The sequence below is a fragment of the Pempheris klunzingeri genome, chromosome 19, assembly GCF_042242105.1.
Source record: "Pempheris klunzingeri isolate RE-2024b chromosome 19, fPemKlu1.hap1, whole genome shotgun sequence".
Classification (NCBI taxonomy): domain Eukaryota; kingdom Metazoa; phylum Chordata; class Actinopteri; order Acropomatiformes; family Pempheridae; genus Pempheris; species Pempheris klunzingeri.
In genome coordinates this window covers 2,435,928-2,453,240 of record NC_092030.1, presented here as the reverse complement: position 1 = coordinate 2,453,240, position 17,313 = coordinate 2,435,928, and the positions used below count along the sequence as shown (strand labels likewise).

At 41.0% G+C, this 17,313-nt stretch overlaps 1 protein-coding gene across 1 annotated transcript in view; it reads left to right on the top strand.

The window, feature by feature from the left end:
• The first annotated feature begins 6,512 nt into the window (after positions 1 to 6,512).
• LOC139218992 (matrix metalloproteinase-17-like) overlaps positions 6,513 to 17,313 on the top strand; it is a 54,641-nt gene continuing 43,840 nt past the window's right edge. Inside the window, exon 1 of the mRNA XM_070850755.1 lies at positions 6,513 to 6,653. Coding sequence (XP_070706856.1) covers positions 6,513 to 6,653 — 141 coding nt within the window. The remainder of the gene's footprint in view (positions 6,654 to 17,313) is intronic.

The window sequence follows — 17,313 nt, the reverse complement described above, 5'->3', positions numbered from 1 at the left end:
CACACATGCAGAACCCCTCAGCACCAAACACTGAGCAGAATGTGTTGCTTCTTGTAGGAAATAAAGCAGCAAGAGAGGCCCATGAATTAAACATGACTATCATAGTGAGATGACTAAAACCTCCTCTGTTCTTTTGCATCAAATGTAACCTGTGATGAATTATTTATTATAACGCTATAAATCCACCTCAGAGTCCTAATTGGATTAATTTGATCATCAGCTAAACGGAGGACGATTGAGGGAACACCAAGCTCGCGACTGCAAACTTCTGTTTTGTAGAGCTATCGCATGATTTCAGGTCACTCATAAATCATCACGTCACATGTGGATACAAGGTAGAGATGTCACACGGACGCACACATGGCAATATCTGTCTGCTACATGATTAATGAGTTCAGCGGCAGATGAAAACGTGGAAAAGAGGAGAGGCTGATTGAGCAATTCAACCGGTGTTAATGTCTATAAATTTACCCACGTAGGATTTGGATTTAAAATTGATGAAGAATGAAATCTGTACAGTGGTAAATAAAATAATAGATACATAGATGAATGGAGTGTTAAATTGTTAGGCTTCATCTGTATTTATCTGAAAAAGCAAATGTATTATGAATTGGAAAGCATTTCTAAAACCTGTTAAATGGAGGCTTTTATGGTGAGAGGAGAACAGTACTCCAGATACCGGAGTGGCACTTATTTAGCTCTCCTTCTTTTCTCTGTTGTTCTATGCAGCGAAGCACTCATTTGTTTATGCCATCGGTTTTATGTCTTGGCTTTTAATGTCTGAATAGAGCAATTTTATGGTGGCTGACAACAAGCATTATATAACAGGTTTTCAGCGCTTCCTGGTGAAATTGAAATTGAAGAGGATGCAGGTTCTGTTTAATGGACGATACCTCATCAGACGTTGTAGTCTTTCTCATATATGCAGAGTGAGGTCACCAAGTGGCAGAAAGTGCCCTGAATCATCAATTAAATCTCCAGAACAGGCTACAGAAATCATCTCTTACCCATAATTACAATTAGAGCAGATAAGTACGGCTTATGTATGCTACCCCCCCCAGGCAATCTGCCGTTGTGTGCTACATGTGTGAAAGGATCTGATTCTGATTGTCCAGAGCTGATGTGAGAAAACATGTGAGGACTGGAGATAAATGGAACCCTAAACTTGAATTGAAATAATAGTAGTGTTTGGGAGAAAAATGCTGGTTTGAAATAAAAATGGTCTTTTGAAAATGGTCATGAAGTAGAAATTTTGAAATAAAAATTAATTAAAAATCATATCCAATAAAACTGTGTTACAGTGTAAGCGGATGATGCAATAACATTTCATATTACTGAGTTCAGTTTAATCATTTTCAATTATTTCACACACTTAATTCATCTGATTAATCATTTCATGATGGCTTCTTTTTTAAAACACATTGGAGCTCCATAGCGATATAGCAAGCAAAGGTGGAAAGAAAATATGAAAGCTTTAATACAGAAAAACTGAGGGAATATCACACTGAGCTTTCTTCTTTCCAGTATCATCAGCCTCCTCTGACATCCTGATCTCACACCAAGTGACAGTGAACATAAAAAAATTACTTTGACTGTTGGGGATATAACAGGAGAAACAACAAAGGGGAGCGTGCAGGTGAATGTCCTTCAAATAACCTTTATTTAAAAAAAGAGTGTTAGTAAAATGTCACAAAAAAGAACTATTGTTAAGTATGTACAGTAGTACAGTATATGCTGAAGCAGTACAACTTCATGGGTCTGAACTCCACAAGCATGGTGTCCTAAAGCTTTAGCATCAAATATTACACTTAAAACAATATTTACTTAACTCATCATGCGACACAACAGCTGTGAGCAGGACGTCTACCCGCTTACAGTGGTGACTGCTTCCTGCTTGTGTTGGCAAGTGGCTAGAATGTGCAACAGGTTGCCTATTTATACCCTCCCCCTTAAAAAGGAGCGCCTTCCACAGCTGCAAGTGTAACTGTAGTGAAGTGTTGGCGAGCTGAGATCAGTTTAGAAGGTGTGCATGTGATGTCGTTGTCGCCACAATCACTCCCCCCTGGTTGGCAAAGCATCTGCCGCTGCATATTCACATGGGAGACAAACACGGCAAGCACTGGTAAAATGGGTGAGTTGTTTCAGAGCAGAGCAGAAAGAATTCAAACAGACGTTTTTACAGACGGCTGAGGACTAAAGAGAAGAAAAGCGGTGTCATGCTGTCTAAGGTGCTGTTAAGTTAATTACCCAAACACGCCGTTTTCTGCATGAATCTCAATTAAATTAAGATATTTTTTTGTGAAATTGTCCACAGAGAATGAGAAGAACTGAAACCCCAAGAACTGATCTCACTTGCATGTTTACCGGCGATGTGTCGGCACTGCAGGAGGACAAAGAACTCAAAATGGAATAAACATGTGAAGATAATAGCTAATTAGCACTAACGAACGCACAGCGGAGACTGATGAGAGTTAGTTTTTGCAGATATCTGGTCCTGACCCAGATTATTAGACACATTCAGATGTTGATCTGGTGGCTCAAGATGGAAAATCATGAGATCACCAGAGTGATTACAGCTCGGTCCTCTGGGGATCATGAATATCTGTATATCTGTATCTAATATTTGTTGAGATATTTCAGTCTGGACCAAAGTAACACACTGACTGACATTGTCATTCCTCCAGCCATGCTGCTAGCATAGGACTAACACCTCAGAGCCGATCTGTGTCTACAGTATTCTCACACACAGACATGTCCTCGCCAGTTCTGTCTGTTTTATTTATGTTTATTTGTTTTTGGACACTTTTGGGCTTTTTCCATCATCCTCATTTTAAAAGACACAATCATATGAATTATGGATTATGTCCTCAAGCAAAGTTTACTCACAGAGAGTGTGTATAAAGGCCTGAAAATGTCTGCAGGACACCCTTGTGTACATCCACTGTAGATTTTATGGTGGGACCGCCCCGAGCTGTCGTGGACTTACGAGAACTGTACATCAAAGCCTGTGACTCTCTGACAGAAAGATTGGATAAGAGAGACTTTGAAAGGTGGGAGGAAGGAGAGAGTGGAGTGCAAGTGGGAGGAGATGCACTGAAAGAAGTGACACACACACACATACACTGTGTGAGAGTAATTAATGACAACTTGTCCATTACCATCAATGAATATAACTGGCCAGAGTGGTATTGACAAGTTCTCCGAAACGGTATTGATAGTAAAGTCAAGTTCTGCACACTGGCAGGCTAAATGGGGTTTACTACATTCAAACTTCCAGGGCTCAGTATTTGCATTTAGTCAATTAAAATGTGTATACTATTTATGCATGGCGGTGTATCTCAAGGGGAGCCACAGCTCTGTTCAACAACACAAATAGAATTTTTAAGGGTCACAAAAAGGACAGTATCTCCAACACGCCAGTGCTACACCACACTGGGTATGAGTCAGGCTACAGAGCCTGCTCAGACAGCAAGAAATGCGAAAAAGGGACGATTTAAATGAATTTACTGATTTCAGTGGATAATAACTGGTGTTGGCTGTGAGACTAGTTTAAGAGTGCTCCTTTTACAACTCCCATTTGCAAAAAGAAATCACTGGATTTGTACTTGTTTTCACACAATGGAGAGCATATGGAGACAGATGTCAGGTTCAGTCACTCTGCTAAAGCATCTGATTGGTCAAACATCATGTCCAACATAATCTGGTAGAGATGCAATACTGGTTCATGCTAATGATTGTAGCTAACAATATGTATTCGGTTTGTGTTGGGTATTCAATTCTATTCAACTTTACCATGACAAGGTGTTCAATCATCCCTACTCAGAGGCTTCATTTATATTCTACAGGTGCTTTAGTCATTGTTCAGCATAAACATAAAATATATTGAGGAAAGAATGAAAAGAGAGTTAATCAATCTTTATTATCAAACAGCCTCCATGTCCATCTCCATCAACATTCAGGTCACTCCAGTTATGTATTATGCAAAAGACGTGAGTTTGACAATATTCATCTGTGTTTTGAGTTTTAATCCCAGCTGTACAAGTGGTCTGCAGCCAACTTGGCACAATATGCTACAACCAATATTAAAATGCATCTGTTGCGATGGCAGCCAGCAAACTCAATTCCTTCCGCATCCACTCTGTGCAGTACGTTTTCCTATAATTATACGATCTGACCAAAGAAAATGAGCTACATTTCTCTGGGAAATAGTCTGAAGACGGCGAAACACTTCAGGTAAAATGTGTTCAGCAGACTGAGTTAAGTAAATGAATGTTTTAAACTTAAAACTGAAGGACGGGGGCTTCTCTTTGCCAGCAGACATGCTGTGGGACACAATATTCAGATGTCACAATTATCATAACACTGCGACTGGAAGCAGTGCAGTTGAGAAGTTTTAGGCCCTCAGCGCTAAGCCGGCAGAACTTAATGCTGCTGAGTGAAAACCATATTTTTCATGTCTTCCTCCTGTGGACCAGTGATGAACGACCGCTGTAATGGATCTGAATAAGAAATGGGAGTGTGTGTATTTGTGCATGTGTGTCCGTTCTTACCAAAAACGAGAGCAGGATGAATTCAAAACAAGCAAAAGTCACTCAGTTCAGACTTTTGTTCAGATTTTCTAGCACATCGGCTGATCAGACGCTCTGTGAACTGGTTAATGTGCTACAGGAGCACACAGCTCTCGGTGACTGTACGTCATTACTGCACGTTCCTTCATTACTTGATGGGTTTTAATATTATGCAACACAAAAGAAATAAACAAGCGCATTAGTTTTTTTCTCCAAAGAAGAAAGCAGCGGGATGATACCACTGTTTCATGTAATAATTATCTCTGCAGCTCAGCAAATTGTTTTGTGCTTTCCTCTGATGTTTTTCTCAAATATGGTGAAAATAGAAGTGTAATGAGGGGTACAAAATAAAACATCTTTGCATTTCAGAGACATATGCAGTTTCTCTACTTCAGTGGCCTAGCTTCTGCTGATATGTATATTTAATTGGCTGTAATTTAACTCTTTGGATGCTTGCTGTCTATGTTTTAGTTGAAAGTCTGTTTCATTCTGAGTATTGTTGTGGGCATCAGTGTTAATAGTAGTGGTAGCAGCAGTATTTTACCCTGCTTTCTTAAAAATGGATTTGATTGACATCTTTACAAGGTAAAACGAGGATGTTTGCATGATGCTGATGAATTGAGGTTTCGACAGGAAATAACTGAATAGCCTTCTGTGTTGATCCAGTTTGAGATTTCTCTCTGGCGATGCAGGGAAAGCGCAACACGACAGCTGGTTGGCTGGAGGCTTCTTTCAGAGCTTCAAGACTAAGAAATAACTCCCTCTTTCTTCATCTCTTACCGTTGTTTCTTCCTCAGTTCATTCTTTCTTTCACTGTCTCAGTTTGGATAAAATATAAATTATTAAAGACACACATTTTAAAGTTAGGTGCAAAGGTTCTGCTGTATCAATATGATGACTGGACATTTGAATCTCTGACTATGGACCAGTTGAATCTCAAGGTGGATCATTAATGTTCAGTTGCCATGATTGTGGTTTAGATTGAATGCCCTCTGGTTTTACAGGTGTGTGCTGTGGTGTGGAGTATTTACAATGACCACGAGGGGGAGTTCACATTATGTATTTATGTATATGAGCTACCCACAGGCTGTAATCTAGCTATGTAGTTCACTCCACTGGCATCAGAACCAACAGGATCTAAGAGGTGGAAGTGATGATGAGGAGGAGGAGGAGGAAGAGGGTCAGTTAGATATAAGTATAAGCACAGAAACACCTGTGAAGAACATTTAAGGGTGATGAACACGCCCCTCTTGTTTCAAACATTTTCTTTTTCCTTCCTGTGTTGGGCTGCATTTTGGGATGAAGAGAAAATAAAACTCAGGCCTGGATTCAGTCAAACCCCCCGAACACTGACATGTTTCTCACATAACGTTAACAGAGCAACGCTGACAAACTGAGTTTTGTGGACTTGCTTTCAGCCCCTGAGACTCTCAGAATTACGCACGACGCGCTGCGTATCCAAGCGGGCTGAAACCTCCCCTCCTCTCTCCCTCCTCTCTCCCACCCTGAATCCTTCGGGCCAAATACTCACTGACTCTTTTGTGTGTGCGTCAGCGAGCGGTCTCTGCTGCTGCTGCTCGGGACAAAACCGCACGCAGCTGCTTTCATTTAGCAGAGACGGCGCGATCAGGAGGGGAGCTCGCGCTTCTGGCTGCCGAGATCAGCTCCGATGGACTTGATTTAGGACAAGAGCACACGTTTTGTGTCTCCATCTGATTATGACCACATAGTTGATGGTTTCAAGGGGCCGTTTTGTTTGAGAAACCAAACTTGTAACCGTCTTGACCGCCGCCGGGTTTGATGTGTTTTATGTGTTTGCGCTCCACAGTGAGGTAGACTTATGCGGACACGTTTTCCAGCAGGGTCGGCGTGTGATTTATCCCGTGGATGCGGCTGTCGGGGTCGGTGTCTGAGCCCTGCAGGAGCAGCCTGTCATAGGGCATCATGGTTTCTCTGCTTCTTCACAAGTGGATGAGGAGTATTTCTCCGGAGATGCTGCTGCTGCTGCTGGTGCCCATGTTGTGGTTTTTACCTCTGACTGGAGCGGCTCCTTCTCTGACCACCGAGCAGCTGGACACGGGGGTGGTAAGTTTTCTACCTTTTCTACACGGGGGTGTGAAGTTTTGTCACTCATTACCACTTTTGGACCTTTGGGGTGTGAAGTTTTTCCACTTGATATCTTCTCTGGACATGCACTGGCTTGTTTTTTCACTCCTCTCCCAGAACGCACAGTTTACCCGACTTCAAGACGTCGGTGGCAAATGCTCTCTTCTGCATACTTGATCTGAATTTTAACATCTCTCAGCAGTTCAATGCACGAAGCTGCGTGATGGAAAATGAAATAGGAGTCTGTTCTCCCTAGCAGGAATTGGAGTCCCTGTAATGGCTTGCAATAAATAAATGTAAATGTATTTGCCTTGGCGGAATATCGACCTCCTCCACAGCATGCTGACAGAGTATATATCCTGCACTGATGAATGGCAAATGGTGCTCACTTCCAGCACACTGACAAACCAAAGCATAAGACGTTATTGGCTATTTCTTTTTCTCAGTCATGCCTCCAAAGGACTGCTCCAATATGCCATCTGATGCCAAGTTTAAACAATTACTGGGTTTAGAAGAGGGTTGTTTAAATGGAGCAGCAGATCCTGCTGAACCAATTAAACAAAACAGGACCCACAATAGACTTTGGCTTCGTATCTGGTGTTTAATGAGTAGAGCACCTGCAGACAAAACAAGTATCTGCTAATAAGTTACTCCCATCCTAATTAATGGTTTGCTTTTATGGCTATAATACCAACATGCATTTCTCATTTGCATTGATGGATTCGTGTTATAACTCCTGCTCATCCAGCCTCTGTCTCTTTAGTGTCTCTCTGTCTTCCTCGGCTTCATTGTTTCTCTTGTTTCTGGGGAGCAGAAGCTTGAGCATGAGCCCTGTTATCACAGACATTGGCTGAGGTATTTCTACTGCTGGACCACCTCCCTGTGGATGTGTGTTGCCAGGACACAACATTCATCTTCTTGGTCTCAGATGCTCTTAGTTGCAAACATGAAACGTCCCTCGACTCCCTCGAAGTTTGTTGAGGACAGACGCACGGTGTTGCGAAGGACTTGAGTGCACATGGAGGAGCAGGGTCTGCAGATGTAGATGTAGAAGAGGGACAACAAGGTGAGAGCACACATCCCTGGACGAGCAGATTACTTGTCTTAAAAAAGACACAGATCCACAAATTTAGATCAGTATTCATAAATCAGTGCTTAACACCATCTGTTACCTTATTTTATCTTTAAAAGTAGTTGTTTTAATCTTGTTGTTACACTAGAGGCTCAACATGTTTCGTGGTCAGGTGTGAACAGTCTAGTGTTTAATCAGGAAATCCATAAAGCTGCCTTGATACTATATTATCCCTTAGCGAGCTATGTTTGAGTGTGTCTTACACATCCAGCAGAAACAGACCAATTGTGGCATCACTGGAGTTTTGAGGTATTCAGCTCTGCCCGCCAGTCATGTGTTTACTGCGGCTGTCAGTCACTCTGTGCTCCTTAAACATTGCTTAATGCATGTTTTACTAGACTGAAAAACTGAATTTTTAAACTCACGATGAGTTTATTCTAAATAGCTTTCATTTTTTCACCCAAACTTCGCCTGGTTTTAACCTTGGTGTCTTAATGTCTTTTGATCTGCATATCTGGGTAGGCCGTGCCATGTACTGTGAAATACTTGTTTTGTCTATAAAGTCTCCAGAAAAATGCTCATCACAGTTTCCAAGGTTACGTTTTCAAATGTTATAACCACCATTTCAACATATTCAATTATCAGAGAAAAGCAGATGTTTGGCATTTTGAGAAATTCTCCAATGATTAATCAATTATCAGAATAGTGTCTGATTATTTTCTGTCAGCTGACTAATTGAGTAATGGACTAATGGCTGCAGCTCTAGTTAGAGGTTACTACCTAAGACTCATATCGTTATGGTGCGTGACAGTGAAAACCGGTCAGATTCTCAGGTTGATGGTTTAGTGTAATAGGGGATTAAGATGAGCGAGGGAGTTGGACAGACGGACGGACAGATGGGCACCCGTCCAATGACACACTCCTCCCCAGTGACTGGCTGATTGACTTTTAAATAAGACCACTCCTGCACTGATGAAACTGCTCTCAGCTGTTGAGAGCAGGTGGATAATTGGTTGTTGGGGGTATGAGTGGGTGCTTCCATCTTGTGAGCCCAGTTGTGTTCGTAACTGCTGTACATTTGGGACGTGGTTCACAAAAACAGCCATCTACCCACAGAACCGTGTCCTGATCTCCAGCTCTGCTTCTCTCCAGTGCCATTACATTTCAGAGCCACCGTGCTGCACCACTAGGCTTTTACTCAAGCTTGGATGTATCCGTCTCTCTTTGCAACTAGTGTACACCGTGACGGTAATTAAATGAACCACAAACTTAAGCACAGCTTTGAGCCATCCAGTTTGTAGTTATGTTGTTATCTGGTCCAGTATATCACTGCAGAGCACCAATTTGCAATTTCAGCATTTTAGAGAAGTGCTACATAACAGCCTCAATGTAATCTGTGGTATGTTTTCTGCTCATCGTATAATTCAATCCTGATGGCTGTTTTCTGAGCTGGTACAAAATGAATGAGCACCTCGGGGGGCTCTTCAGGAGCAGTACTGTACTCGCTTTAACAGCTGTCATTAGATTAAGGTGACTCCATCAGCTGCTGATAAAAGTACCTTTTAATTATTATTTAATTCTGTAGAAAAACTCTTTCAGTGAGGAAAATTTAATTTCTGACTTTTAAACTGTCATGTAAGAAATGAAACCAAACAAGTGTGCAGGATGTGCCTGATAAGACAACCACACCCTGCCAGTCTGCTTCGAATTCTCATGTTGCTTTATAATTTCTTCAATGACAATACCATCTGGTCTTGTGTCCACTCAATAGAAGAGGAAAAAAAGGCTGGTTGACGCCACCCTCCTCCACCTACTTCCACCACTCTCCCTCCCTGCTAGACCTCATAATACTGAGTTCTCATGCAACCAGCCTGCCCGGCACCAGTACCACCACCGCTCATTAGCTCTCTCTCTCAGGAGAGCGCATTTCACCAGTATCATATTCTGTCCCCTCAGTCTCCTTCCTTCAATTTTCTTCTTCAAATCCAGATAGAAAGCTTTCTTCCACCAGCACATCATAGTCCTCCTGATTGCACCCAGAGGCTCAGGGGTAGAGGGGGCTCACACAGGAAACTGGATGCAGTGAAAGTCTTAAGATGGAGGAATTATGGATGAAACTTATTAGTGTTATACCTGTAAGACTTTTTTTTTTTTTTTTTCTTTTGAAGCAATTGTCTTCAGTGGCTGTGGCATGAAGTGAGAGTGCACAAAATGCCAGTTAACTCTTGTCTCCTCAGTGCAGTCTCATGCTGAATCATTAGACACTTTTAGCACTGCTGTCCCACTTCAATCAAGCGGTGCGACCTTTCTGTCTGTAGCACTGCATCATGGGGCTTAAATCCAGGGCAAGGACACTTTTTTTTTTTAGGGATGTCGAGTGGGAGACGACTACACAGTAGGATAGAATATATCATTGTGTCATGATGGGCAGAGAGCACAAGACAAGACCGTTCAGTATACATCATATAGCACATTCTGAGCTTCCCAGAAAGAGGAAGCCAACCAGTCTGTCAATCTGCTGCTACCCAAACTGTCACTGCAGTTTTGCTAAGTGTTAAAGTTCTCCAGGGAGTTGCAAATTCTGAGGGGACTGTCAGAGTTTATAATCTCTTTAGAGGCCATTTCATCAAGGATCTAAGGGCCCTGACACATTATTGACTGCAGCGTGCAATGCAGCTGGAACACGTCTTTAGTTAATGAGACCTTGAGATAAATTTGGGTTAATTAATGACTTACTATTGATGATATTGACAGGAAAGCCTGCTGGTTAATAGCCGTTTCAGTACAAGTAGCAGGTAAACACTGCATGTGTTTCTGGGTTGTCTTGAACCGAAATGGTAAGTCTGTCTGCTGAGCTGTTCATCTACGCATTTCATGTGCATTCAAAGGAAATATACAAAGGAACTAATTCACTCTGTCTCTCTCTCTCTCTCTCTGCTGTGTCACTTTAAATGGTCCAATGATTAAACGTATTTGTGGAACAGTACTGCCAAGACTTCAGAACCCGGCTGCGTCTCATCACTTTTTCTGCCTTTCATTTCAAAGGAAAAGTGTGGATATATAAAATGTTAATTTGTAGTCACAACACGGTATAGTTCTGCCCTGGCTATTTTTGTTGGATTTTACAGCAGACATGGGTTTAATATTGTGGGTACATGAGTGCTGTTTTCCACAACAGAGCTACATGCGATAGTCTTTTTCCATTGGCTTGAACTGACTTCATTACTTGAGCAGGCCCACTCCAGGGCTCCCCATATAGAAAACCTCAAATCAACTCCATGTGGACAGTTCTATTTTAACCCGCGGAGCCCCACCTCTTCTTCTTGTCCTCAACCAGATCAAAGTTCTGGTTGCCATTGCTATTCAAAGGATCGACCAGATCTTGTAATTACAGTGGTTTCTGGTGTTGTGCTGGCTCGCATGCCGAAGCCTAAAATAATCCAAAGCACTGGCAACCGAACTGCCAATAGACTGCTTTAATAGCACGATCAAGAAAACCCGAAAGCAACAACAAAGCTGCTCTGAAATTGCTTGCAGAAATTGGCAGAATTATAATAAATGTGGTTTTGTGTTTGTGTGCATGTCAGTTTCTTTGTGTGTGTCGCCATAGGATGTGTGTATGCATGATTGCATGCGTGCACATCACTGCCACACTGGTGAGCTCATAGTTTGTCTCTCATTAGCATTTTTCATTTCTTAACAAGTCACAGCGGAGTGGATGATGATGAAGAAGAGGAAATGGGGAGTGGATGAAGATGATTGCTTATCGTCTATGGAGTCAACTTCAAGACTGTTATGTGCTTATGATCCCATTTCTCTGAAGGTCCATGTGAAATGAAGAGAATTGGGCAGGAAGACCAAGAGAGATTGAGTAGGTGGCAGAGATAAGCTACGTCTCCATCCAACTATCACTGGCGATTAGGGCCCACTTTCTTCTAGTCCACTGTTGATACTCAGTCTCCTATCAAGTGAATATAACTAGCTACTAACAGTCTGCTGAATTTCAAGTGGTGCTCATGATTGTTCTAATTGCAGTTTATATGACTGTGTGAGCTGCAGCCTGAACACTGTACACTATAGACTTGGTCTTGCACTCAGGTTAATGTTGAGAGCAAGGCCGTGCTCGTTTTAGTTTAAAAATAGACTTGAACACACGGAGATGAACACACACATGCAAGTGTGTACATGTATGTGTGTATTTTGACATGTGCATACTGACCGTAGACGTGCCAGTTGCCAGCATTCCTCAGCTAACACCATAGAGGCACTGTCTTCTTTGTAAGGATCGCTATAGTGACACACGGCAACTATTTCATGGCTTTCATGTCGGCTTTGTGAGCCGCAGACAAGGACGAGCCACAAATACATCCTAACGTATGTATTCCCTTCTACAGCTGTGAACTTTGACGGGTAGTTTCCAGGATGAGAAATTAAATTCAAATTGACTGCGATGTAATAGGATGCAGTTAAATACACAACCAAACCAGGGGTGGCTTCACATGCACACACCCTGTCCAGGTTGTCTGGACCAGTTTGGGTTTATAGTCAGATAATGTGCAGACTGTGTCTTGCTAACAGCTACTACACAAAGCAACACTACAAATCCTTTTATTTAAGAAGTGTATGATGTTTGTGTGTGTCAAGAAGGTCAATTACCACCCATCAGGGATCACTGACCAAAATGTTAGAGAGCAGAACTCCTTATGAACCAAGTCTGCATATCACGACACACAGCTTTCAATCATCTAAATAGTTTTAGAGTGGTAAGTTAGAGCTATAGTCAGTGGGCACTTTGGTTTGTGTGATTTGTTCCAACATAGGAGATCAGTAAGATTAACATTTTGTTTTATTTCTATGTTAAATGAACATGTTCATATGTTACTATTAGGCTTTGTTCTTTTTTTTATATTTCTCCACTTTAGTTCACGTGATCTGTTACTGTAACTGACTGGAGATCAGTAAGATTAATATTTTTTCATATGTTAACAGTGGATAATACAGAGGATAAAGAACAGTAAGTTTAAAACATGCATAATGAATCATAAGATTGGTCTGAATAATAGGAATTAGATTATTTTCCCATGTCATTCAGCTCAAATACACGAGTCTGTAAAATAAGCTTGACTGTTTCTGAGCAACAGATTCTTCTTCTTCTTCTTCTTCAACATACACTTCAGCTAGCAGAATAACATAATACCACTGAATGATGTTTACTATCCCATGTTACTGTCAAATAGATGTGATTGACATTTTCCATATGCTTAAAGGTCACAGAGATCAGAAACAATCTATATGTGATATAGACAGACTCAGTTTTTGACGGGAACATAATTATGTAATGGTTAATGACCTTTTGTAGCGAAGCACTTTGAGATTTCTAAAAGATAAAATGCAATGAAAAAGAGAAATAAATGCTTTAACCCTGCATAAACTGAACGCTGAAAATAGAATAATCTTTTTATGACAATAATGATGGAAAGGCTTGTTCACAAAGAAATCGTTTCAAATTCATATGCTTGATAATTCTGAAATACATGCAAGAGCTGACATTTGTGGATTGTGAAGCAGACCGACACACGCAGAGGCACATACAGGTAAACACAGAGACTCTAGACAAGTTACTTGATTATTGACTTGGTGATAGTTAAAATCTGTCAGTGTGTACCTTTACATTCTTCCCCCTTACCCTCAGTATCAGGGGACACTGGGCAAGCTTGATTCAGTCCTTGTGTTTGTGGGCTTTGGCTTGGTACCGTGCCAGGTTGCAGCCCACAGAGTAGAAATTCAAAGGAGGTTTGGGGGTTTTTTCCCTCAGTGGAGTCACTGAAACTTATGCCTGTTAAATTAAGCTCCTGTTTCAGGGGGATGTTCTAATTGACTCCATGAGTTTGTTTATATTTAATCAAGGGCTGACATTTTTAAAGTCATTTTATCCTTTCCTGTCCTTGTTATAGCACCCTTCACTCAGTGAGTGATCAGTCACAAACATCTCCATCCATCCATCCATCTGTACTTCTATTTGGAGATGATTCATCACCTGACATATAAGGTTGGATAACTGATCAGGATTCTGCCTGTAATAGTTGAATCTTTGATGAATGTTTGTGCACATGCAGTACATACAGGGTTGTATGTGTGTGTCTGCTTTTTCCACACAATCATAAGGCTTTGTTGGATTTGCCACAGCCTTGAGTCCATATACTCAGTTTCTTGCAGTGATGCACGGGTTAAGGTACTGTGAACTGCATAGCCTTGCACTGTAGTAATTTCAGGCTGCCAAATTTCAAACTGAAATCTACCCATGACTAAAAAATGCAGAGTTGATAAGACTTGAATATGCACAGAGATGCCACTGGTGCATCTTGTTGGCCTCTCAAAATTGGAGCTGAGTTGCTGCTGCTGGCACAGATGATGCAAATTTTGCCCAATGCAAACAAAATCTTCTGACGAGCCGGCGATAAACACTCTCAGCTAAGAGGTTCCTGCAAAAATACAAAAGAAACCTTTTCATTTGAAAGGTCAACCACCACCAGCATCATTGCAAACTATTCGTAGGTGTGCCTTTTGCCATTTGCCGTAAAAACCTAAAGAATTATTAGCAATATTTAGATATCTGCTGATTCGGTTGTAAATGATGTGTTTTGTGCATCCACTTATTCTGCATTGCTTTGCACTGTCTAACACGCACGAAGAAAAGACAAATCAGGTTTGGTGTGGAAATGCACAGTTTACCACATAAAACTTTGTACATGAGTTTCATAAATGAGGCCTTAGCTCTCAGAAACATGCTCTGCAATATCCCACACGTCAACCTAATTTCTCCCAGTAACCTGGTTTCTTTGATGCATGGAGCCATACGGTGTCCTTTTCTCCTCCCGCTAACAGTCTTAAACATGCTACTCAACGTCTTTCTTCTCTTCTTTTTCTCTATTCTGTCTGTTTTCCGCTTTGTGCGTTACCTTTTCCCTGAGCATCATCTGTTTCTTCTCCCTATGTTTCTCTCTCTTTCTGCCCTCCCTCTCTGCATCATTTCCTCTTTGTATTTTGGTCTTCTTTCATTTCTCTACCTCCCTCTTGTAACATCTCTCTGTGTCTCCACCTTCCTCCATGCTGCCTCCAGGAAGAGACAGGAGTTGAGCCTCAACTCTCTGTAAAACCAGCTGTTTCCTAAACCAGGGATTAGATGATTCGCTTACAGTCACATTTTAATCCCCCTTGTCACACTCTCACACACACAAACGTGCAAATTAGGACAGATTTTCCTCCCAAATGTCGAGGAAATGACATTCACACCTCAACCTGAATGAAAACTGGATGTCAGAATAAGCACGTCCATCAGAATGTACTGTACCCTTTCAACAATTCAGACTTGTGTTCTAATGCACTGCATCCTTTCAACAAGTCAGACTTGTGCCTCAAATCTGCACGTTGGAACTGAGGAAGAGCAAGATGCTTCCTGAGGAGAAGTGATTGAGTTTTTCAGCAGGGTGGCATGTGTGCCATCTGCTTGCAAGATAGTGGGCTGGAATCTAACTGATGACTTTTAGTATGTGCCATCCTTTTTCTCTGTTGTCTGTCTTTCCTGTTCACTGCATACAATCTGGGGAAAATAGTTCTAATACATTCTAATTGAAAATTACATCCCCTCATGAATACATCAGTGGAACCAAACCAAATTTGACAAATTTCCATGTCTTCTTGCTTCTTTGCCGGACAAAGTTCCAGTTTGGATTGGGATTGTATTTTTTCTAGGCGACAAAATGCTTTTTAGCACACGAGGAGCTAAAGATGCGCGCACTTAAATTCAAGACTTTATGCTGAGAGCAAAATCCCAGGTAACAAAAAGACTAACTTTAACTTTATTACTTGTTCTTTGGTGTTCACTCATAAAGGGATATAAGAACTTATACATACAGTATTTTCTCTGATTCCTACTTGTTAATGAATCTTTGTTACCTATCTGTATAGCAGAGCAGTATAAATCACTTGTGGATCCACTGGACATATTATTATATAATATATGCATGAATATTGCTAATTATATCAACTGGGCCAGATAATTTGAGGATTAAAAAGAAAATAATAGTGTGGATGCAGGCCCACTAACATAAGGTTCATTATTCTTGATTTTACTGAGTTTCACTGACTAATACCCAGATTTTTAGATAAAGTGAGTGATTAAAACTGGATATAGCTAGATTGCATGCTGCTGCTGCTGCTGCAACAAGAAATGAATCACTGATGACAAATTTCCCCTGCTCATTACTGTTAAGTGGTCTTCTTGTGACTAGGGTAGCTCAGCATACGCTTCTGGTAATAGAAGGTGAAGAGACAAATGATCTATGAACTCCACACACTAAACACATAACCTTCTGATAAAGTACAGTTTGTGTGATTCCTGGTTAAATGTAACATTAAAGTCCCTTCAGCCAGCATACCAGTTGGCTTTCCATATTAGTCGAATCAATAGATTTTCACTTGATTTTTCACAGCAGAATGATGCCATAGTTGTCCATTAAAAACTAACTTGGAAATCATGATGTATAATTTCAGTAAATAATTGAAGCAAGAGGCAGCATACAAAATTAATAAGGTAAGCATAAATGCAAATCTGCTGCTTCCAAAACCTTGTAGTTGAGAGCAGTGTACAGGCTGCTGGAGGATCAACTTTTACTGCCATTTCAATGCTGTTAGGCTAAATATTCACTTGGTCAACATTTTGCAAATGCCATCGCTTCATCATCCAAAAAGAAAAGGTAAAAACAGTGGTAAAAATGTTAGACGCCTGTCTTGAGGTGTATCTGAGGAAATGTCCATGCTGACCTGTTATTGCTGAAAACTCAAGCCAGTAACTCAAATTTCAGATCCTAAAAACTACATTAGGAGCAGAGTTGAGGGATCTACTTTACACACATCAGTGTCAGTTCTGCAAAGAGGCTTATCGGGTATCAGCTGTCATGCATCTTATGAAACAACCAAAATGAGATTTGAAATGCTTTTTTTTTTGTGTTTCTCTAAATACATGATTGTACTTTCCTCTGATCTGTGCATCCTAATTGGATGACCGATAAAGGGACACTCCTGCTGTGGGGTAATGATCAGGCTTAAGGGATGAAACAAGCGTGTTGCCCCTGCTGTGGAAATCAAAGACTGTCGAGTACTATGTGAGTTGTGACTCTTCTCTCTAAGTTCATTTATTTTGAGTCTGCACAAAATAACTTGGCTGAGTTTTAGGGTTGAGCATGCTGGTTTTGGTCATTGTCACCCAAACAACACTCACAGAACTGGTCAGTGGTCTTCTGCTGACCACTTGACTTTGACTTAATCTCAGTATTCTTGCCTGCTGACCTGGGTGCAGCTTTTAGTACGTGATGTTCTCTGAGTAACTTGTGTTTCTGTAGTTTACTGGGTTAGAAAAGTTTCTCCAGTTCGCTCTTGGCTATATTTTCCCTCTCAATATAACAATCCACAACTTTTGCATTAATTTTATTTTAAATTTGTTTCTTTATATTCATTAACACAAGTGACTTATCTAAATTAATGCATACCAATCTTAAGTCAAACAGC